Raw genomic sequence first — 21,489 nt, 5'->3', positions numbered from 1 at the left:
CTGGGACACTTGAACAGAATCTCAATGGAAACAGAGGAGCAGAAAGTTGGCTACTCTTTTCTATAAGAGAGGGAGACCTTCGAGTCTTCCTTTCGGTCCTCCAACTTGGATGCGGGGTCTCAAAACAGTCAGGAGGGGGAGTGCCTTTTCCTGGGTACCACGGCACATCCAGGCCTCGTTCTGCCCCATTCTGTGCTGTGTCAGCCCTGGATGGAATCTTTCTTTCTGAAGTCTCAGCGCACAAGCTCCACGTGATATCGGCCCCAGGTGGAAAGGCATGGAGCTGCTCGTAGGCCGACAGACCTAGGAAGCAGATGGGAGAATGACCACCACTCTGCAGATGGAGAGACTGGGGCAACCCTGAGGGGCATATGCTTGTCCAGGGCCACACCACTTATGAGAAGAAGGAGCCTGGTCTGAGAGCAGTGGGGTCCTCGGAGCTCAGGCCCTGGCTGAACCCAGGCCTCCCCAGGGCTGTGGGCTGGGCTGTGTGGGTGTCACTGTGCCTGCACATGGCCTAAGGGGGGTGGTCGAGCAGTCAGAAACCCAGAGATTCCCTTGGGAAGTTTTGGGGAAGGGACCTCAGCACGAACCCCAGGAGATGATGTCACCTGCCGGCAACAGAACCCAACAGAACCCGCAGCCCGGGTATCCAGGCCTCCAGAGCGGAGAGGAGCCCCCAGCCAGTTCACTGGCTGCCAGGATGTTCTGCTGTTTGCCCCTGCCCAGAGGCCGGGGCCTCAGGAGTGCTCACAGGCAGTGTGCGCGGGCACCCTGTCGACGTTGGCTCAGGACACCCCCGAGAGGCCTCTGGCCCTTTGCCCGGAGAAACAGAAAGGTAACACGGGGAGCCCCAGGACGGACCAGGCCGCCTCTCCCATGCCACCCGGAAACAGCGGGTCCTTTGCCTGTGTGTGTGGATGCGGGTTTCTTGGGGTGTGTCTCCCTCAAGGAAGCCCAGGCGGATGTGGGGTCAGAAGCCTGCGGACAAGTTGTGTCCACACCCCAGGGGAGAGCAGGCTGGGCGGGATGGGGAGAGTGCGGGCAGCGGCGGCCGCCCAGGCGGACCTCACACCCTCAGGTGGGTCTCTTTCCTCCCGGGTGGGGATCTGAGCAGACACACGTCTCTGACCCTTCTGGGAAGAGAAGTTCGAGCAGGCAGAAGCAGCGGCTCCACTGCCCAGGCCCAGCTCGGAAAACTCCTAGCATGGCTGGCTGACGGTCACTGTCGTTGCAGAGCTTCCCACGTGATGAGGCCGAGGACGGGGACACCCCATCCACCTCCCGGAGGGAGGGGTCGGAGCACCAACCCCCGCCCGTGAGGCCCAGTGCAGGCTCCAGGTGAGCGTGCCCACGGAGGCATCAGCCCCACCGGGGGAGAAGCGGAGGCGGGGAAGGCCTGCTGCCGAGACACCGCCCAGGACACACCCGGCGGCCCAGTCTGAGGCTGCCACGGAGCTCAGCACACCCGGCTCCGACCCAGAGTCCCGAGAACCCCGGCCTCTGAGGCAGCAGGAGGACCTGGAGCCCAGCACGCCAGAGCACAGAGGTGAGGACGCTGGGGCTGGTGCACGGGAGTGTGTGGGGAGGGGGTGCTGAGCTACACAGGGACGAGTCCCCGAAAGCTGCTGCTGGGCCTGCAGCAAGCGCTGGCCTCACACCCCCCGCCCCCCATCTTGCACACTTCAGTCCCAAAAGACATCCGATGCTGGGTAGTCTTTGGGAATCTCTTGGAAGCTTTCTGTCCCGGGAGACGCACATGCCAAGGCTGGCCTGTGGGCAAACTTTGCTTCTCCCCCAGCTCTAGCACTGGCCTCCAACTGGAACCAGGCTCCGCTTCCCAGACCTGTCCCTACAGAGGTGCTGGCTCCAGGTGCAGGACCCAGGGATCCACCGAGGGCAGATGGAGAACCGAGACTTGCCCTCGCAGAGACACCAGGCCAGCTGGGTACTGGCCAGCACACCGGGCAGATCGGATCTCCATGCCTGCAGGACCCCCAGCCCCAGGCACTGATGTCCCACCCCCTCAGCCAGAACCTCCACCTCCACGTGCACCTCTACCTGCTCGGGCTCTGGCAGGAGAACCCGAGGCAGAGGAGGAGTCACCGCCTCGGCAGGGAGAGCCTGCCCTGGCTCCCGCGCAACACCCAGACGCCCACGATGACTCACCCACCCCTGCAGGGAGAACGAGCCCCCGCTCTGGACAGACACCCAGAGCCCTTGCCGGAAACACCACGTCCAGGGGAGCGGTCGGCTCTGCAGCCTCCATCCCCGTCTGCTCACCGTGGACGCTGGCAACTCGGTCTGCCCCCAGGGGACATGGAGTTCCTTTCCCCTGAACTGCTTTGCATTTGGTTTGTTTCCACCTTTCTGGTGATGTTTTATTTTTTGTATGGCTTCCTGTACTTTTGTTGGTTAAGTTGGGATTAGTAAACTTTTTCATCATTGTTGCAATTTGGGAACACTGTTGTGTAACTCTGGTGATACTGTGTTACCATCACCACTTTGTAGTTTCAGACCCGTTTGATCTTTATGCCCCACCCCCCAACAAAGCCTGGATTCAAGGCAAGCACGCCCTGTTCATCCCTTCCCCCGATCCTGAACACAATTTCATCCTTTCTTTGTGCATTCCTTCCTATATTCTTGGTGTCCCCAATCAATGACTCTCAGTGAAATGACTGAAGGAGTGTTTTTTGGACTCTCCAACTACTGTAAGACTCCATTGGAGAGTTCTCATTTGTACGTCATTTGAACTAGCCTTTGATATCTGAAAGGACGGTGTACGTCCTTTCAAGATACCATGTGCCAAACGAAGCCCTTTTGGCAACTGCCATCATTATCTCCAGGCAGGCATTGCTGTGTCAAGGGTGACATCTCAGCCAGAAGGCAGAGGCTGAGCTCGTCTTGTTGCACCAGCTCCCAAAAGAAGCCAAGAAAGGGAGCTGGAACAACAAACCACCCCAACACCCAGGAAAGCGTTCTTCATGACAGAAGGCTAGAAAATGACCCAACATCCTTGTGGCCCAGAACCCCTCTAGAAAATCACTGTTCCATAAAAAAGAGAAACACATGGGAAGTTCCAAGGAGAGGCAATGCCCATGGCCCGTGTACTTGAGAGACGGCCTGACCGCTCCGGGGAAGACACGCACCGACGGAACCCCTTGGGAAACAGCAGTGATAGTCCTCACCGTCGTAAGGGTTTCCTCTGGGCACAACCTGCCTGGGGCACCACACGAGGGAGCAGACCGGCTTCTCTTCCTCTGCCCCCACACCATTCACTCATGAAGGCAGCTCAGGTGTTCTCATGCCCTGCCTGCCTGCCTGCCTGGCTCATCCGTGAGCTGTGACCACCTACAGGGCAGGACTCCACCTTCTCCTCTCTGTGTACCGTGAATCTGCACACAGTGGGCTTGCAGAACCTTAGGAGACTTGAGCCATTCCCACTCGAGCCAGAACCCTCCCCAGGAAGGAAAACAGCTGTGGAGTCATTTTGGCCCCAGCACTGGTTCGAAAGCCTGGCGCCTCCTACAGCCTCTACGGTGTGAAGAGGGAGGTCCCTTCTGACAGAGCTTTCCGGGTCTCAGATCTAAGCTGTTGTTTCACTGTCAGCTGTGTCTCTTCCGTTGCAGCCAGGTGGGCCACGCTGCTCCAAAGGAGCTCACAAGCTGAGTTTCAAGGGAGGTATAGAGAGGACAGGGATGGCTACAACGTACTGCAAACTGAGTGAGGGTCCCCACAATCCTCAGCAAAGGTCTGTGGTGTGCAAGTGGGGAGTAGAGGGCCCCCAAGTTCCAAAGGAAGGGAGGTAGTCGGGAGCTAAAGCCCTTGGCCGCTGTGGTAGTAGCTGCAGATGGCAGCTCGTCCACAGTGCACTTCGAATGAGGTCATATGAGCGGGACTCTGGAAATGGCTCCGAAATCGGGAGAAAGGGGTCAGGGTATGTGGGAATCCGGCGGGGGTGGGGGGTGGATGAAGGAAGGTGTCCCTCCTCTCTCCAGTGCAATTTGGTTTGGTGAGTCTCAAAGCTACCAGATGGCACTTCCCAAGTCAGGCCCCCGCAGGAATCAGGGTGGGCTGCGTGCCTCGGCCCCTGCCACAGGGACAAGCCACACCAGTGGCCTCCCTGAGCTCCAATGGCCGGATCTGGGGGTTCTGTCTGGGTGCACACCTCCTTGCTGTGGCCAAGTTCCCCCCTTCTCTGAGCACCAGCTTCATCCTCTCGAATGAGGACATCGATTGCTACCTTGGCACGTTACTCTCTTCATCCTGTGAAGACTCATTAGGCTTATCCTACAATTACTAGCTGGCCCGAAGAGATATCTCCTGAATCCAGATTAAGCTGGAGTCTCCCAGGCTCATCTGGCATGTCTTCCCTGAAGTCTGCCAAAACCCACACCCTTGCATTTCCAGGGACTCCCCTTAGCCAGCTGGGCAGAAAACCCAGCATGGTTCAAACAAGCTGACAGACAAGCGGGAGAGGACTCACGGGCAGACGGCTTCCCTCAGGTCACGGGTGGAGCTCTGGGACCACAGCAGCAACGGGCCATCCCAGGCCCTGGGCTCAGCAGCGCCCTCATTCTCAGGCCGGCGGCTCTGCCCTGAGGGGAGCAGGAAGGTCACCAACTGCCGCAGGCGGGCCTCACGCCCCTCCCACTGCTGGAGCCTGACCTCCCCCGGCCCCACCCCTTCCCCTACCCCAGCAGGACGACAGCTCGTCTTCCCCTGGCTTCCAACGGGAGGCCCGGCCCTGGGCCCCGATTGGGCACTGCCCCAGCCCGGAGCCAATCACAGTGGCCAGGGAGGTGGAACGCACCGATTGGCCAGGGCCAGGTCATGTGACCATACTCCCCAGGAAACTCAAATATTACCAAGGTTCCCTAAGAAACCAATGAACAGAATTATCCAGTAAAGGCAAACCGTGCTTTTTAATGAGGCCAATGTCACAGAAAAAAAAAAAAAATGCTTCACAATGAACTGCTCAAGGAAGCTACTAAATAAACTTCCAGAAAAGTTTAGTAGTTTTTTTTTTTTTTTTTAATAGGGTGACGGAGAGCTATACCTTTCCCGTCTATGTGAATTTAGGTTTAAACTAGATTTCCCTTGGCTATTATATAAGACAAAAAAACCCACATCCCCCCCTTTCACTCCCCCCCACCCCCAAAAAGTGTTTTAATCTATAGAATTTTTGTGTCCTCAGTTGTGTCTGATTCGCGGCAACTCACGAACTCTACACAGCCAGGCTCTTCCGTCCATGGAATTCAGGGCAATTTTTTCTGTCCCAGTAAATGCCCACCCTGGGTGATCCAAAGGCAAGGGCTCAGAGGCTCCTGAGAGACTAACTCCTTCCAGCTGAGCACAGAACTGGCTCCTCACTGGGATGCCTGTGGCCTGGGGCTCCCTGAGGGGAGAGCAGCACTCGCCCCACCGTGTGGTCACTGCTGGAAGTGCAGGCTGCTCCTCACTCCCCCTTGACAGTGTCCCTGAGGGCAGAACAGTGTGAATCGAATCAAGGTGGAAATGCAAACTCCAATGCAACCAAACTCCCCACAAGGTCTCTAAAACCACTCAGGAACAGGGAATTGGAAACTGCAGGGGATGACAGGAATGGAGATGGAGACTTGACACCTTACACCGAGTTCACTTCCAGTTATCCCTAGACAAACTTTCCATGAAAACTTGTCACAAATCTCGAAGAACAATGAGCAGAAACCGCACACGTGCTTTGAGTCTTCACACACAAAACTAAAACCCAGTCCACAAAAAAAAAAACCCAGAGAATACAGTGGACTTTGCAAAATCAAAGATATCTACTGTGGGAAAGACCTCATGACAAAAGCAAAAGACAGGTCATACATCGCGAGACGAATGAGTGGAAACACAAAGCTTATCAAGGATGTGTCTCCAAACAGACAAAGAACACCAACACAACAAGCCTGTGAAAACTAGGGAAAGGTCTGAAGGGACACCAGACTGAGGAAGACACACACAGAGGATCCCGGATGATGTCCAGCACTGAGGGCCTGAAGAAACAACAGTCTAGTTGCACCCCCTCAGGCCTGTGTGACCGTGGATGAGGCCTCTGTTTCCCGGTGGCTCTGAGAGATGGACAGGGAGGAAGGGGAAGAGAAGTCACTTGCATTTCTAATACTCACAGCAAAGTCTTCCAACGAGAAGGGAATTATCACCCCCACTGACAATGCCATTCACTGAAGTGATACCCACCAGTCCATCTAACCCAGAAGGGAAGGATGGACCTGTTCTCACAAAACGGCGAGAGATGGAAGAAGGAAGATCAAGCCCACACCAATCACTGGAAAGAGAAGCTGTGCTCAGGGCTTGAAAGAATTCCTATTGGGAAAATGATGTCACAGCCCCACAAGGCAATCCACAGCTTCGATGCTATTCCTCCCAACATGCCAATGCATTTTCGCACCGAACAAAGAATTGCAAAAGGGGTACGGAGACAGAAAAGAGCCTAAACTGTCAATACAATCCGACGAAAAAGCCCCGATACGGACATCCAAGGTTGTGTGAAAGGAAATTAGACGACCAAACTAGGATCCTCAGGAGAGTATCGGAGAAGGCAATGGCGACCCACTCCAGTACTCTTGCCTGGAAAACGTCCTGGACGGAGGAGCCTGGTAGGCTGCAGGCCATGGGGTCACGCAGAGTCAGACACGACTGAAGTGACTTAGCCGCAGCAGCAGCAGCAGGACAGTATGCTATTGGGAATACAACAACACACACAGATCCAGATCGATGGAATAAAGTGGAGGGTCCAGAAACAAACCCCAGCATCCATGGTCAACTCATCTCTGACACAGAAGGGGAGAATATCCAAATGGGAACAAGAAAGCCTCTTCAATCAATGTCCATGGGAAAACCAGACAGCTACATCTGAAGAACGCTATTGGTTTTGATCTCATACCACCTCAATATAGGGGGAAAACCTCACCCTAAAGACTGATGTCATGAGATAGCTAGAAAGAAGCGTAGGTCAAAGGCTCCTTAACATCAGAGTCTCCTTGCCATTTGCTGGGCGGAGGTCGAAATGGGTCTCTTCAAGTAAGGCAAAGAGGTACACGAAGTACACCCATGGGTTTCCATCCAATGGAACCTCTTCACAACAGAGAAGCTAAGCATTCACAAATGCAAAAGATAGGAAACAGAACATGAGAGACTCCTTGCAAGTGGTGTATCTGAGAAGGGGTTCATATGGAAAGAGACGAAGAATGCACAGCACTCAGATTCCAAGAAACAACACCACCACCACCTTTGACACTTCCCCCATGACCAACTCCGACCTAAAGCCTTTCTCTCCCTCTAACCTATCCCTAAAACATAACCCTCATCTAATCATATACATGTGCATCCCTAGCATCCATCCATCCACACACGAGAGAGAAAGAGGAAGACACAGACGGAACTGAGAAAGGAAAAGAGAGGGACACAGCCAGAGAGAGACACGGAACCAAAGAGAGGAAAGGAGTCGACGGTCCAGACTTTTCCTCAATCTGCCTCGAAGGTAGAAGCAATGACAGCGCCCTTCCACCCCAGAAGGGGGAAAAGGACGGAAGGTTTGGAGAGGAAAAGACAAGAACGCAGGGAGCCACTAGAAGCTCAGCCACCCGCAGAAGCCGAGCTGGGACACTTGAACAGAATCTCAATGGAAACAGAGGAGCAGAAAGTTGGCTACTCTTTTCTATAAGAGAGGGAGACCTTCGAGTCTTCCTTTCGGTCCTCCAACTTGGATGCGGGGTCTCAAAACAGTCAGGAGGGGGAGTGCCTTTTCCTGGGTACCACGGCACATCCAGGCCTCGTTCTGCCCCATTCTGTGCTGTGTCAGCCCTGGATGGAATCTTTCTTTCTGAAGTCTCAGCGCACAAGCTCCACGTGATATCGGCCCCAGGTGGAAAGGCATGGAGCTGCTCGTAGGCCGACAGACCTAGGAAGCAGATGGGAGAATGACCACCACTCTGCAGATGGAGAGACTGGGGCAACCCTGAGGGGCATATGCTTGTCCAGGGCCACACCACTTATGAGAAGAAGGAGCCTGGTCTGAGAGCAGTGGGGTCCTCGGAGCTCAGGCCCTGGCTGAACCCAGGCCTCCCCAGGGCTGTGGGCTGGGCTGTGTGGGTGTCACTGTGCCTGCACATGGCCTAAGGGGGGTGGTCGAGCAGTCAGAAACCCAGAGATTCCCTTGGGAAGTTTTGGGGAAGGGACCTCAGCACGAACCCCAGGAGATGATGTCACCTGCCGGCAACAGAACCCAACAGAACCCGCAGCCCGGGTATCCAGGCCTCCAGAGCGGAGAGGAGCCCCCAGCCAGTTCACTGGCTGCCAGGATGTTCTGCTGTTTGCCCCTGCCCAGAGGCCGGGGCCTCAGGAGTGCTCACAGGCAGTGTGCGCGGGCACCCTGTCGACGTTGGCTCAGGACACCCCCGAGAGGCCTCTGGCCCTTTGCCCGGAGAAACAGAAAGGTAACACGGGGAGCCCCAGGACGGACCAGGCCGCCTCTCCCATGCCACCCGGAAACAGCGGGTCCTTTGCCTGTGTGTGTGGATGCGGGTTTCTTGGGGTGTGTCTCCCTCAAGGAAGCCCAGGCGGATGTGGGGTCAGAAGCCTGCGGACAAGTTGTGTCCACACCCCAGGGGAGAGCAGGCTGGGCGGGATGGGGAGAGTGCGGGCAGCGGCGGCCGCCCAGGCGGACCTCACACCCTCAGGTGGGTCTCTTTCCTCCCGGGTGGGGATCTGAGCAGACACACGTCTCTGACCCTTCTGGGAAGAGAAGTTCGAGCAGGCAGAAGCAGCGGCTCCACTGCCCAGGCCCAGCTCGGAAAACTCCTAGCATGGCTGGCTGACGGTCACTGTCGTTGCAGAGCTTCCCACGTGATGAGGCCGAGGACGGGGACACCCCATCCACCTCCCGGAGGGAGGGGTCGGAGCACCACCCCCCCGCCCGTGAGGCCCAGTGCAGGCTCCAGGTGAGCGTGCCCACGGAGGCATCAGCCCCACCGGGGGAGAAGCGGAGGCGGGGAAGGCCTGCTGCCGAGACACCGCCCAGGACACACCCGGCGGCCCAGTCTGAGGCTGCCACGGAGCTCAGCACACCCGGCTCCGACCCAGAGTCCCGAGAACCCCGGCCTCTGAGGCAGCAGGAGGACCTGGAGCCCAGCACGCCAGAGCACAGAGGTGAGGACGCTGGGGCTGGTGCACGGGAGTGTGTGGGGAGGGGGTGCTGAGCTACACAGGGACGAGTCCCCGAAAGCTGCTGCTGGGCCTGCAGCAAGCGCTGGCCTCACACCCCCCGCCCCCCATCTTGCACACTTCAGTCCCAAAAGACATCCGACGCTGGGTAGTCTTTGGGAATCTCTTGGAAGCTTTCTGTCCCGGGAGACGCACATGCCAAGGCTGGCCTGTGGGCAAACTTTGCTTCTCCCCCAGCTCTAGCACTGGCCTCCAACTGGAACCAGGCTCCGCTTCCCAGACCTGTCCCTACAGAGGTGCTGGCTCCAGGTGCAGGACCCAGGGATCCACCGAGGGCAGATGGAGAACCGAGACTTGCCCTCGCAGAGACACCAGGCCAGCTGGGTACTGGCCAGCACACCGGGCAGATCGGATCTCCATGCCTGCAGGACCCCCAGCCCCAGGCACTGATGTCCCACCCCCTCAGCCAGAACCTCCACCTCCACGTGCACCTCTACCTGCTCGGGCTCTGGCAGGAGAACCCGAGGCAGAGGAGGAGTCACCGCCTCGGCAGGGAGAGCCTGCCCTGGCTCCCGCACAACACCCAGACGCCCACGATGACTCACCCACCCCTGCAGGGAGAACGAGCCCCCGCTCTGGACAGACACCCAGAGCCCTTGCCGGAAACACCACGTCCAGGGGAGCGGTCGGCTCTGCAGCCTCCATCCCCGTCTGCTCACCGTGAACGCTGGCAACTCGGTCTGCCCCCAGGGGACATGGAGTTCCTTTCCCCTGAACTGCTTTGCATTTGGTTTGTTTCCACCTTTCTGGTGATGTTTTATTTTTTGTATGGTTTCCTGTACTTTTGTTGGTTAAGTTGGGATTAGTAAACTTTTTCATCATTGTTGCAATTTGGGAACACTGTTGTGTAACTCTGGTGATACTGTGTTACCATCACCACTTTGTAGTTTCAGACCCGTTTGATCTTTATGCCCCACCCCCCAACAAAGCCTGGATTCAAGGCAAGCACGCCCTGTTCATCCCTTCCCCCGATCCTGAACACAATTTCATCCTTTCTTTGTGCATTCCTTCCTATATTCTTGGTGTCCCCAATCAATGACTCTCAGTGAAATGACTGAAGGAGTGTTTTTTGGACTCTCCAACTACTGTAAGACTCCATTGGAGAGTTCTCATTTGTACGTCATTTGAACTAGCCTTTGATATCTGAAAGGACGGTGTACGTCCTTTCAAGATACCATGTGCCAAACGAAGCCCTTTTGGCAACTGCCATCATTATCTCCAGGCAGGCATTGCTGTGTCAAGGGTGACATCTCAGCCAGAAGGCAGAGGCTGAGCTCGTCTTGTTGCACCAGCTCCCAAAAGAAGCCAAGAAAGGGAGCTGGAACAACAAACCACCCCAACACCCAGGAAAGCGTTCTTCATGACAGAAGGCTAGAAAATGACCCAACATCCTTGTGGCCCAGAACCCCTCTAGAAAATCACTGTTCCATAAAAAAGAGAAACACATGGGAAGTTCCAAGGAGAGGCAATGCCCATGGCCCGTGTACTTGAGAGACGGCCTGACCGCTCCGGGGAAGACACGCACCGACGGAACCCCTTGGGAAACAGCAGTGATAGTCCTCACCGTCGTAAGGGTTTCCTCTGGGGACAACCTGCCTGGGGCACCACACGAGGGAGCAGACCGGCTTCTCTTCCTCTGCCCCCACACCATTCACTCATGAAGGCAGCTCAGGTGTTCTCATGCCCTGCCTGCCTGCCTGCCTGGCTCATCCGTGAGCTGTGACCACCTACAGGGCAGGACTCCACCTTCTCCTCTCTGTGTACCGTGAATCTGCACACAGTGGGCTTGCAGAACCTTAGGAGACTTGAGCCATTCCCACTCGAGCCAGAACCCTCCCCAGGAAGGAAAACAGCTGTGGAGTCATTTTGGCCCCAGCACTGGTTCGAAAGCCTGGCGCCTCCTACAGCCTCTACGGTGTGAAGAGGGAGGTCCCTTCTGACAGAGCTTTCCGGGTCTCAGATCTAAGCTGTTGTTTCACTGTCAGCTGTGTCTCTTCCGTTGCAGCCAGGTGGGCCACGCTGCTCCAAAGGAGCTCACAAGCTGAGTTTCAAGGGAGGTATAGAGAGGACAGGGATGGCTACAACGTACTGCAAACTGAGTGAGGGTCCCCACAATCCTCAGCAAAGGTCTGTGGTGTGCAAGTGGGGAGTAGAGGGCCCCCAAGTTCCAAAGGAAGGGAGGTAGTCGGGAGCTAAAGCCCTTGGCCGCTGTGGTAGTAGCTGCAGATGGCAGCTCGTCCACAGTGCACTTCGAATGAGGTCATATGAGCGGGACTCTGGAAATGGCTCCGAAATCGGGAGAAAGGGGTCAGGGTATGTGGGAATCCGGCGGGGGTGGGGGGTGGATGAAGGAAGGTGTCCCTCCTCTCTCCAGTGCAATTTGGTTTGGTGAGTCTCAAAGCTACCAGATGGCACTTCCCAAGTCAGGCCCCCGCAGGAATCAGGGTGGGCTGCGTGCCTCGGCCCCTGCCACAGGGACAAGCCACACCAGTGGCCTCCCTGAGCTCCAATGGCCGGATCTGGGGGTTCTGTCTGGGTGCACACCTCCTTGCTGTGGCCAAGTTCCCCCCTTCTCTGAGCACCAGCTTCATCCTCTCGAATGAGGACATCGATTGCTACCTTGGCACGTTACTCTCTTCATCCTGTGAAGACTCATTAGGCTTATCCTACAATTACTAGCTGGCCCGAAGAGATATCTCCTGAATCCAGATTAAGCTGGAGTCTCCCAGGCTCATCTGGCATGTCTTCCCTGAAGTCTGCCAAAACCCATACCCTTGCATTTCCAGGGACTCCCCTTAGCCAGCTGGGCAGAAAACCCAGCATGGTTCAAACAAGCTGACAGACAAGCGGGAGAGGACTCACGGGCAGACGGCTTCCCTCAGGTCGCGGGTGGAGCTCTGGGACCACAGCAGCAACGGGCCATCCCAGGCCCTGGGCTCAGCAGCGCCCTCATTCTCAGGCCGGCGGCTCTGCCCTGAGGGGAGCAGGAAGGTCACCAACTGCCGCAGGCGGGCCTCACGCCCCTCCCACTGCTGGAGCCTGACCTCCCCCGGCCCCACCCCTTCCCCTACCCCAGCAGGACGACAGCTCGTCTTCCCCTGGCTTCCAACGGGAGGCCCGGCCCTGGGCCCCGATTGGGCACTGCCCCAGCCCGGAGCCAATCACAGTGGCCAGGGAGGTGGAACGCACCGATTGGCCAGGGCCAGGTCATGTGACCATACTCCCCAGGAAACTCAAATATTACCAAGGTTCCCTAAGAAACCAATGAACAGAATTATCCAGTAAAGGCAAACAGTGCTTTTTAATGAGGCCAATGTCACAGAAAAAAAAAAAAAAATGCTTCACAATGAACTGCTCAAGGAAGCTACTAAATAAACTTCCAGAAAAGTTTAGTAGTTTTTTTTTTTTTTTTAATAGGGTGACGGAGAGCTATACCTTTCCCGTCTATGTGAATTTAGGTTTAAACTAGATTTCCCTTGGCTATTATATAAGACAAAAAAACCCACATCCCCCCCTTTCACTCCCCCCCACCCCCAAAAAGTGTTTTAATCTATAGAATTTTTGTGTCCTCAGTTGTGTCTGATTCGCGGCAACTCACGAACTCTACACAGCCAGGCTCTTCCGTCCATGGAATTCAGGGCAATTTTTTCTGTCCCAGTAAATGCCCACCCTGGGTGATCCAAAGGCAAGGGCTCAGAGGCTCCTGAGAGACTAACTCCTTCCAGCTGAGCACAGAACTGGCTCCTCACTGGGATGCCTGTGGCCTGGGGCTCCCTGAGGGGAGAGCAGCACTCGCCCCACCGTGTGGTCACTGCTGGAAGTGCAGGCTGCTCCTCACTCCCCCTTGACAGTGTCCCTGAGGGCAGAACAGTGTGAATCGAATCAAGGTGGAAATGCAAACTCCAATGCAACCAAACTCCCCACAAGGTCTCTAAAACCACTCAGGAACAGGGAATTGGAAACTGCAGGGGATGACAGGAATGGAGATGGAGACTTGACACCTTACACCGAATTCACTTCCAGTTATCCCTAGACAAACTTTCCATGAAAACTTGTCACAAATCTCGAAGAACAATGAGCAGAAACCAGACACGTGCTTTGAGTCTTCACACACAAAACTAAAACCCAGTCCACAAAAAGAAAACCCAGAGAATACAGTGGACTTTGCAAAATCAAAGATATCTACTGTGGGAAAGACCTCATGACAAAAGCAAAAGACAGGTCATACATCGCGAGACGAATGAGTGGAAACACAAAGCTTATCAAGGATGTGTCTCCAAACAGACAAAGAACACCAACACAACAAGCCTGTGAAAACTAGGGAAAGGTCTGAAGGGACACCAGACTGAGGAAGACACACACAGAGGATCCCGGATGATGTCCAGCACTGAGGGCCTGAAGAAACAACAGTCTAGTTGCACCCCCTCAGGCCTGTGTGACCGTGGATGAGGCCTCTGTTTCCCGGTGGCTCTGAGAGATGGACAGGGAGGAAGGGGAAGAGAAGTCACTTGCATTTCTAATACTCACAGCAAAGTCTTCCAACGAGAAGGGAATTATCACCCCCACTGACAATGCCATTCACTGAAGTGATACCCACCAGTCCATCTAACCCAGAAGGGAAGGATGGACCTGTTCTCACAAAACGGCGAGAGATGGAAGAAGGAAGATCAAGCCCACACCAATCACTGGAAAGAGAAGCTGTGCTCAGGGCTTGAAAGAATTCCTATTGGGAAAATGATGTCACAGCCCCACAAGGCAATCCACAGCTTCGATGCTATTCCTCCCAACATGCCAATGCATTTTCGCACCGAAGAAAGAATTGCAAAAGGGGTACGGAGACAGAAAAGAGCCTAAACTGTCAATACAATCCGACGAAAAAGCCCCGATACGGACATCCAAGGTTGTGTGAAAGGAAATTAGACGACCAAACTAGGATCCTCAGGAGAGTATCGGAGAAGGCAATGGCGACCCACTCCAGTACTCTTGCCTGGAAAACGTCCTGGACGGAGGAGCCTGGTAGGCTGCAGGCCATGGGGTCACGCAGAGTCAGACACGACTGAAGTGACTTAGCCGCAGCAGCAGCAGCAGGACAGTATGCTATTGGGAATACAACAACACACACAGATCCAGATCGATGGAATAAAGTGGAGGGTCCAGAAACAAACCCCAGCATCCATGGTCAACTCATCTCTGACACAGAAGGGGAGAATATCCAAATGGGAACAAGAAAGCCTCTTCAATCAATGTCCATGGGAAAACCAGACAGCTACATCTGAAGAACGCTATTGGTTTTGATCTCATACCACCTCAATATAGGGGGAAAACCTCACCCTAAAGACTGATGTCATGAGATAGCTAGAAAGAAGCGTAGGTCAAAGGCTCCTTAACATCAGAGTCTCCTTGCCATTTGCTGGGCGGAGGTCGAAATGGGTCTCTTCAAGTAAGGCAAAGAGGTACACGAAGTACACCCATGGGTTTCCATCCAATGGAACCTCTTCACAACAGAGAAGCTAAGCATTCACAAATGCAAAAGATAGGAAACAGAACATGAGAGACTCCTTGCAAGTGGTGTATCTGAGAAGGGGTTCATATGGAAAGAGACGAAGAATGCACAGCACTCAGATTCCAAGAAACAACACCACCACCACCCTTGACCCTTCCCCCATGACCAACTCCAACCTAAAGCCTTTCTCTCCCTCTAACCTATCCCTAAAACATAACCCTCATCTAATCATATACATGTGCATCCCTAGCATCCATCCATCCACACACGAGAGAGAAAGAGGAAGACACAGACGGAACTGAGAAAGGAAAAGAGAGGGACACAGCCAGAGAGAGACACGGAACCAAAGAGAGGAAAGGAGTCGACGGTCCAGACTTTTCCTCAATCTGCCTCGAAGGTAGAAGCAATGACAGCGCCCTTCCACCCCAGAAGGGGGAAAAGGACGGAAGGTTTGGAGAGGAAAAGACAAGAACGCAGGGAGCCATTAGAAGCTCAGCCACCCGCAGAAGCCGAGCTGGGACACTTGAACAGAATCTCAATGGAAACAGAGGAGCAGAAAGTTGGCTACTCTTTTCTATAAGAGAGGGAGACCTTCGAGTCTTCCTTTCGGTCCTCCAACTTGGATGCGGGGTCTCAAAACAGTCAGGAGGGGGAGTGCCTTTTCCTGGGTACCACGGCACATCCAGGCCTCGTTCTGCCCCATTCTGTGCTGTGTCAGCCCTGGATGGAATCTTTCTTTCTGAAGTCTCAGCGCACAAGCTCCACGTGATATCGGCCCCAGGTGGAAAGGCATGGAGCTGCTCGTAGGCCGACAGACCTAGGAAGCAGATGGGAGAATGACCACCACTCTGCAGATGGAGAGACTGGGGCAACCCTGAGGGGCATATGCTTGTCCAGGGCCACACCACTTATGAGAAGAAGGAGCCTGGTCTGAGAGCAGTGGGGTCCTCGGAGCTCAGGCCCTGGCTGAACCCAGGCCTCCCCAGGGCTGTGGGCTGGGCTGTGTGGGTGTCACTGTGCCTGCACATGGCCTAAGGGGGGTGGTCGAGCAGTCAGAAACCCAGAGATTCCCTTGGGAAGTTTTGGGGAAGGGACCTCAGCACGAACCCCAGGAGATGATGTCACCTGCCGGCAACAGAACCCAACAGAACCCGCAGCCCGGGTATCCAGGCCTCCAGAGCGGAGAGGAGCCCCCAGCCAGTTCACTGGCTGCCAGGATGTTCTGCTGTTTGCCCCTGCCCAGAGGCCGGGGCCTCAGGAGTGCTCACAGGCAGTGTGCGCGGGCACCCTGTCGACGTTGGCTCAGGACACCCCCGAGAGGCCTCTGGCCCTTTGCCCGGAGAAACAGAAAGGTAACACGGGGAGCCCCAGGACGGACCAGGCCGCCTCTCCCATGCCACCCGGAAACAGCGGGTCCTTTGCCTGTGTGTGTGGATGCGGGTTTCTTGGGGTGTGTCTCCCTCAAGGAAGCCCAGGCGGATGTGGGGTCAGAAGCCTGCGGACAAGTTGTGTCCACACCCCAGGGGAGAGCAGGCTGGGCGGGATGGGGAGAGTGCGGGCAGCGGCGGCCGCCCAGGCGGACCTCACACCCTCAGGTGGGTCTCTTTCCTCCCGGGTGGGGATCTGAGCAGACACACGTCTCTGACCCTTCTGGGAAGAGAAGTTCGAGCAGGCAGAAGCAGCGGCTCCACTGCCCAGGCCCAGCTCGGAAAACTCCTAGCATGGCTGGCTGACGGTCACTGTCGTTGCAGAGCTTCCCACGTGATGAGGCCGAGGACGGGGACACCCCATCCACCTCCCGGAGGGAGGGGTCGGAGCACCACCCCCCCGCCCGTGAGGCCCAGTGCAGGCTCCAGGTGAGCGTGCCCACGGAGGCATCAGCCCCACCGGGGGAGAAGCGGAGGCGGGGAAGGCCTGCTGCCGAGACACCGCCCAGGACACACCCGGCGGCCCAGTCTGAGGCTGCCACGGAGCTCAGCACACCCGGCTCCGACCCAGAGTCCCGAGAACCCCGGCCTCTGAGGCAGCAGGAGGACCTGGAGCCCAGCACGCCAGAGCACAGAGGTGAGGACGCTGGGGCTGGTGCACGGGAGTGTGTGGGGAGGGGGTGCTGAGCTACACAGGGACGAGTCCCCGAAAGCTGCTGCTGGGCCTGCAGCAAGCGCTGGCCTCACACCCCCCGCCCCCCATCTTGCACACTTCAGTCCCAAAAGACATCCGACGCTGGGTAGTCTTTGGGAATCTCTTGGAAGCTTTCTGTCCCGGGAGACGCACATGCCAAGGCTGGCCTGTGGGCAAACTTTGCTTCTCCCCCAGCTCTAGCACTGGCCTCCAACTGGAACCAGGCTCCGCTTCCCAGACCTGTCCCTACAGAGGTGCTGGCTCCAGGTGCAGGACCCAGGGATCCACCGAGGGCAGATGGAGAACCGAGACTTGCCCTCGCAGAGACACCAGGCCAGCTGGGTACTGGCCAGCACACCGGGCAGATCGGATCTCCATGCCTGCAGGACCCCCAGCCCCAGGCACTGATGTCCCACCCCCTCAGCCAGAACCTCCACCTCCACGTGCACCTCTACCTGCTCGGGCTCTGGCAGGAGAACCCGAGGCAGAGGAGGAGTCACCGCCTCGGCAGGGAGAGCCTGCCCTGGCTCCCGCGCAACACCCAGACGCCCACGATGACTCACCCACCCCTGCAGGGAGAACGAGCCCCCGCTCTGGACAGACACCCAGAGCCCTTGCCGGAAACACCACGTCCAGGGGAGCGGTCGGCTCTGCAGCCTCCATCCCCGTCTGCTCACCGTGGACGCTGGCAACTCGGTCTGCCCCCAGGGGACATGGAGTTCCTTTCCCCTGAACTGCTTTGCATTTGCTTTGTTTCCACCTTTCTGGTGATGTTTTATTTTTTGTATGGTTTCCTGTACTTTTGTTGGTTAAGTTGGGATTAGTAAACTTTTTCATCATTGTTGCAATTTGGGAACACTGTTGTGTAACTCTGGTGATACTGTGTTACCATCACCACTTTGTAGTTTCAGACCCGTTTGATCTTTATGCCCCACCCCCCAACAAAGCCTGGATTCAAGGCAAGCACGCCCTGTTCATCCCTTCCCCCGATCCTGAACACAATTTCATCCTTTCTTTGTGCATTCCTTCCTATATTCTTGGTGTCCCCAATCAATGACTCTCAGTGAAATGACTGAAGGAGTGTTTTTTGGACTCTCCAACTACTGTAAGACTCCATTGGAGAGTTCTCATTTGTACGTCATTTGAACTAGCCTTTGATATCTGAAAGGACGGTGTACGTCCTTTCAAGATACCATGTGCCAAACGAAGCCCTTTTGGCAACTGCCATCATTATCTCCAGGCAGGCATTGCTGTGTCAAGGGTGACATCTCAGCCAGAAGGCAGAGGCTGAGCTCGTCTTGTTGCACCAGCTCCCAAAAGAAGCCAAGAAAGGGAGCTGGAACAACAAACCACCCCAACACCCAGGAAAGCGTTCTTCATGACAGAAGGCTAGAAAATGACCCAACATCCTTGTGGCCCAGAACCCCTCTAGAAAATCACTGTTCCATAAAAAAGAGAAACACATGGGAAGTTCCAAGGAGAGGCAATGCCCATGGCCCGTGTACTTGAGAGACGGCCTGACCGCTCCGGGGAAGACACGCACCGACGGAACCCCTTGGGAAACAGCAGTGATAGTCCTCACCGTCGTAAGGGTTTCCTCTGGGGACAACCTGCCCGGGGCACCACACGAGGGAGCAGACCGGCTTCTCTTCCTCTGCCCCCACACCATTCACTCATGAAGGCAGCTCAGGTGTTCTCAGGCCCTGCCTGCCTGCCTGCCTGGCTCATCCGTGAGCTGTGACCACCTACAGGGCAGGACTCCACCTTCTCCTCTCTGTGTACCGTGAATCTGCACACAGTGGGCTTGCAGAACCTTAGGAGACTTGAGCCATTCCCACTCGAGCCAGAACCCTCCCCAGGAAGGAAAACAGCTGTGGAGTCATTTTGGCCCCAGCACTGGTTCGAAAGCCTGGCGCCTCCTACAGCCTCTACGGTGTGAAGAGGGAGGTCCCTTCTGACAGAGCTTTCCGGGTCTCAGATCTAAGCTGTTGTTTCACTGTCAGCTGTGTCTCTTCCGTTGCAGCCAGGTGGGCCACGCTGCTCCAAAGGAGCTCACAAGCTGAGTTTCAAGGGAGGTATAGAGAGGACAGGGATGGCTACAACGTACTGCAAAGTGAGTGAGGGTCCCCACAATCCTCAGCAAAGGTCTGTGGTGTGCAAGTGGGGAGTAGAGGGCCCCCAAGTTCCAAAGGAAGGGAGGTAGTCGGGAGCTAAAGCCCTTGGCCGCTGTGGTAGTAGCTGCAGATGGCAGCTCGTCCACAGTGCACTTCGAATGAGGTCATATGAGCGGGACTCTGGAAATGGCTCCGAAATCGGGAGAAAGGGGTCAGGGTATGTGGGAATCCGGCGGGGGTGGGGGGTGGATGAAGGAAGGTGTCCCTCCTCTCTCCAGTGCAATTTGGTTTGGTGAGTCTCAAAGCTACCAGATGGCACTTCCCAAGTCAGGCCCCCGCAGGAATCAGGGTGGGCTGCGTGCCTCGGCCCCTGCCACAGGGACAAGCCACACCAGTGGCCTCCCTGAGCTCCAATGGCCGGATCTGGGGGTTCTGTCTGGGTGCACACCTCCTTGCTGTGGCCAAGTTCCCCCCTTCTCTGAGCACCAGCTTCATCCTCTCGAATGAGGACATCGATTGCTACCTTGGCACGTTACTCTCTTCATCCTGTGAAGACTCATTAGGCTTATCCTACAATTACTAGCTGGCCCGAAGAGATATCTCCTGAATCCAGATTAAGCTGGAGTCTCCCAGGCTCATCTGGCATGTCTTCCCTGAAGTCTGCCAAAACCCACACCCTTGCATTTCCAGGGACTCCCCTTAGCCAGCTGGGCAGAAAACCCAGCATGCTTCAAACAAGCTGACAGACAAGCGGGAGAGGACTCACGGGCAGACGGCTTCCCTCAGGTCTCGGGTGGAGCTCTGGGACCACAGCAGCAACGGGCCATCCCAGGCCCTGGGCTCAGCAGCGCCCTCATTCTCAGGCCGGCGGCTCTGCCCTGAGGGGAGCAGGAAGGTCACCAACTGCCGCAGGCGGGCCTCACGCCCCTCCCACTGCTGGAGCCTGACCTCCCCCGGCCCCACCCCTTCCCCTACCCCAGCAGGACGACAGCTCGTCTTCCCCTGGCTTCCAACGGGAGGCCCGGCCCTGGGCCCCGATTGGGCACTGCCCCAGCCCGGAGCCAATCACAGTGGCCAGGGAGGTGGAACGCACCGATTGGCCAGGGCCAGGTCATGTGACCATACTCCCCAGGAAACTCAAATATTACCAAGGTTCCCTAAGAAACCAATGAACAGAATTATCCAGTAAAGGCAAACCGTGCTTTTTAATGAGGCCAATGTCAAAAAAAAAAAAAAATGCTTCACAATGAACTGCTCAAGGAAGCTACTAAATAAACTTTCAGAAAAGTTTAGTAGTTTTTTTTTTTTTTTTTAATAGGGTGACGGAGAGCTATACCTTTCCCGTCTATGTGAATTTAGGTTTAAACTAGATTTCCCTTGGCTATTATATAAGACAAAAAAACCCACATCCCCCCCTTTCACTCCCCCCCACCCCCAAAAAGTGTTTTAATCTATAGAATTTTTGTGTCCTCAGTTGTGTCTGATTCGCGGCAACTCACGAACTCTACACAGCCAGGCTCTTCCGTCCATGGAATTCAGGGCAATTTTTTCTGTCCCAGTAAATGCCCACCCTGGGTGATCCAAAGGCAAGGGCTCAGAGGCTCCTGAGAGACTAACTCCTTTCAGCTGAGCACAGAGCTGGCTCCTCACTGGGATGCCTGTGGCCTGGGGCTCCCTGAGGGGAGAGCAGCACTCGCCCCACCGTGTGGTCACTGCTGGAAGTGAAGGCTGCTCCTCACTCCCCCTTGACAGTGTCCCTGAGGGCAGAACAGTGTGAATCGAATCAAGGTGGAAATGCAAACTCCAATGCAACCAAACTCCCCACAAGGTCTCTAAAACCACTCAGGAACAGGGAATTGGAAACTGCAGGGGATGACAGGAATGGAGATGGAGACTTGACACCTTACACCGAGTTCACTTCCAGTTATCCCTAGACAAACTTTCCATGAAAACTTGCCACAAATCTCGAAGAACAATGAGCAGAAACCGGACACGTGCTTTGAGTCTTCACACACAAAACTAAAAGCCAGTCCACAAAAAAAAAAAAAACCCAGAGACTACAGTGGACTTTGCAAAATCAAAGATATCTACTGTGGGAAAGACCTCATGACAAAAGCAAAAGACAGGTCATACATCGCGAGACGAATGAGTGGAAACACAAAGCTTATCAAGGATGTGTCTCCAAACAGACAAAGAACACCAACGCAACAAGCCTGTGAAAACTAGGGAAAGGTCTGAAGGGACACCAGACTGAGGAAGACACACACAGAGGATCCCGGATGATGTCCAGCACTGAGGGCCTGAAGAAACAACGGTCTAGTTGCACCCCCTCAGGCCTGTGTGACCGTGGATGAGGCCTCTGTTTCCCGGTGGCTCTGAGAGATGGACAGGGAGGAAGGGGAAGAGAAGTCACTTGCATTTCTAATACTCACAGCAAAGTCTTCCAACGAGAAGGGAATTATCACCCCCACTGACAATGCCATT

The 21,489-nt window shown here is 55.5% G+C and overlaps 2 protein-coding genes and 1 long non-coding RNA gene across 3 annotated transcripts in view; 2 read left to right on the top strand and 1 right to left on the bottom strand.

Moving 5' to 3' along the window:
* The window catches only part of LOC145534148 (uncharacterized), a 770,273-nt gene that overhangs the window by 651,083 nt on the left and 97,701 nt on the right, over window positions 1-21,489 (bottom strand). The window contains exons 12-14 of the long non-coding RNA XR_014074274.1: window positions 19,772-19,883; window positions 12,130-12,241; window positions 4,487-4,598 (exon numbers count right to left, since the gene is read on the bottom strand). This is a non-coding gene — a long non-coding RNA (uncharacterized LOC145534148). The remainder of the gene's footprint in view (window positions 1-4,486; window positions 4,599-12,129; window positions 12,242-19,771; window positions 19,884-21,489) is intronic.
* LOC145534118 (uncharacterized) lies at window positions 8,288-10,906 on the top strand. The gene is made up of 3 exons (XM_081561490.1): window positions 8,288-8,480; window positions 8,880-9,192; window positions 9,445-10,906. The coding sequence occupies exons 1-3, from the start codon at window positions 8,346-8,348 to the stop codon at window positions 10,071-10,073; spliced, it is 1,077 nt and encodes a 358-aa protein (XP_081417616.1). The 5' UTR covers window positions 8,288-8,345; the 3' UTR covers window positions 10,074-10,906.
* On the top strand, window positions 15,923-17,747 carry LOC145534088 (uncharacterized). Its single transcript, XM_081561456.1, has 3 exons — window positions 15,923-16,122; window positions 16,522-16,834; window positions 17,087-17,747. Exons 1-3 carry the CDS (start codon window positions 15,988-15,990, stop codon window positions 17,713-17,715), a joined length of 1,077 nt encoding a protein of 358 aa, XP_081417582.1. The 5' UTR covers window positions 15,923-15,987; the 3' UTR covers window positions 17,716-17,747.

This window comes from Giraffa tippelskirchi, chromosome 14, assembly GCF_054371585.1.
Source record: "Giraffa tippelskirchi isolate mGirTip1 chromosome 14, T2T-mGirTip1v1.2.pri, whole genome shotgun sequence".
Lineage (NCBI taxonomy): Eukaryota > Metazoa > Chordata > Mammalia > Artiodactyla > Giraffidae > Giraffa > Giraffa tippelskirchi.
The sequence above is the reverse complement of the archived record's forward strand: the minus strand, read 5'-3'. Positions and strand labels throughout refer to the sequence as shown.

Coding starts and splice junctions, on each gene's coding strand:
- LOC145534088 (XM_081561456.1), top strand. CDS start 15,988: ATGTTCTGCTGTTTGCCCCTGCCCAGAGGCCGGGGCCTCAGGAGTGCT. Junction 16,123..16,521: donor TTGCCCGGAGAAACAGAAAG/GTAACACGGGGA, acceptor CTGTCGTTGCAG/AGCTTCCCACGTGATGAGGC. Junction 16,835..17,086: donor CAGCACGCCAGAGCACAGAG/GTGAGGACGCTG, acceptor CTTCTCCCCCAG/CTCTAGCACTGGCCTCCAAC.
- LOC145534118 (XM_081561490.1), top strand. CDS start 8,346: ATGTTCTGCTGTTTGCCCCTGCCCAGAGGCCGGGGCCTCAGGAGTGCT. Junction 8,481..8,879: donor TTGCCCGGAGAAACAGAAAG/GTAACACGGGGA, acceptor CTGTCGTTGCAG/AGCTTCCCACGTGATGAGGC. Junction 9,193..9,444: donor CAGCACGCCAGAGCACAGAG/GTGAGGACGCTG, acceptor CTTCTCCCCCAG/CTCTAGCACTGGCCTCCAAC.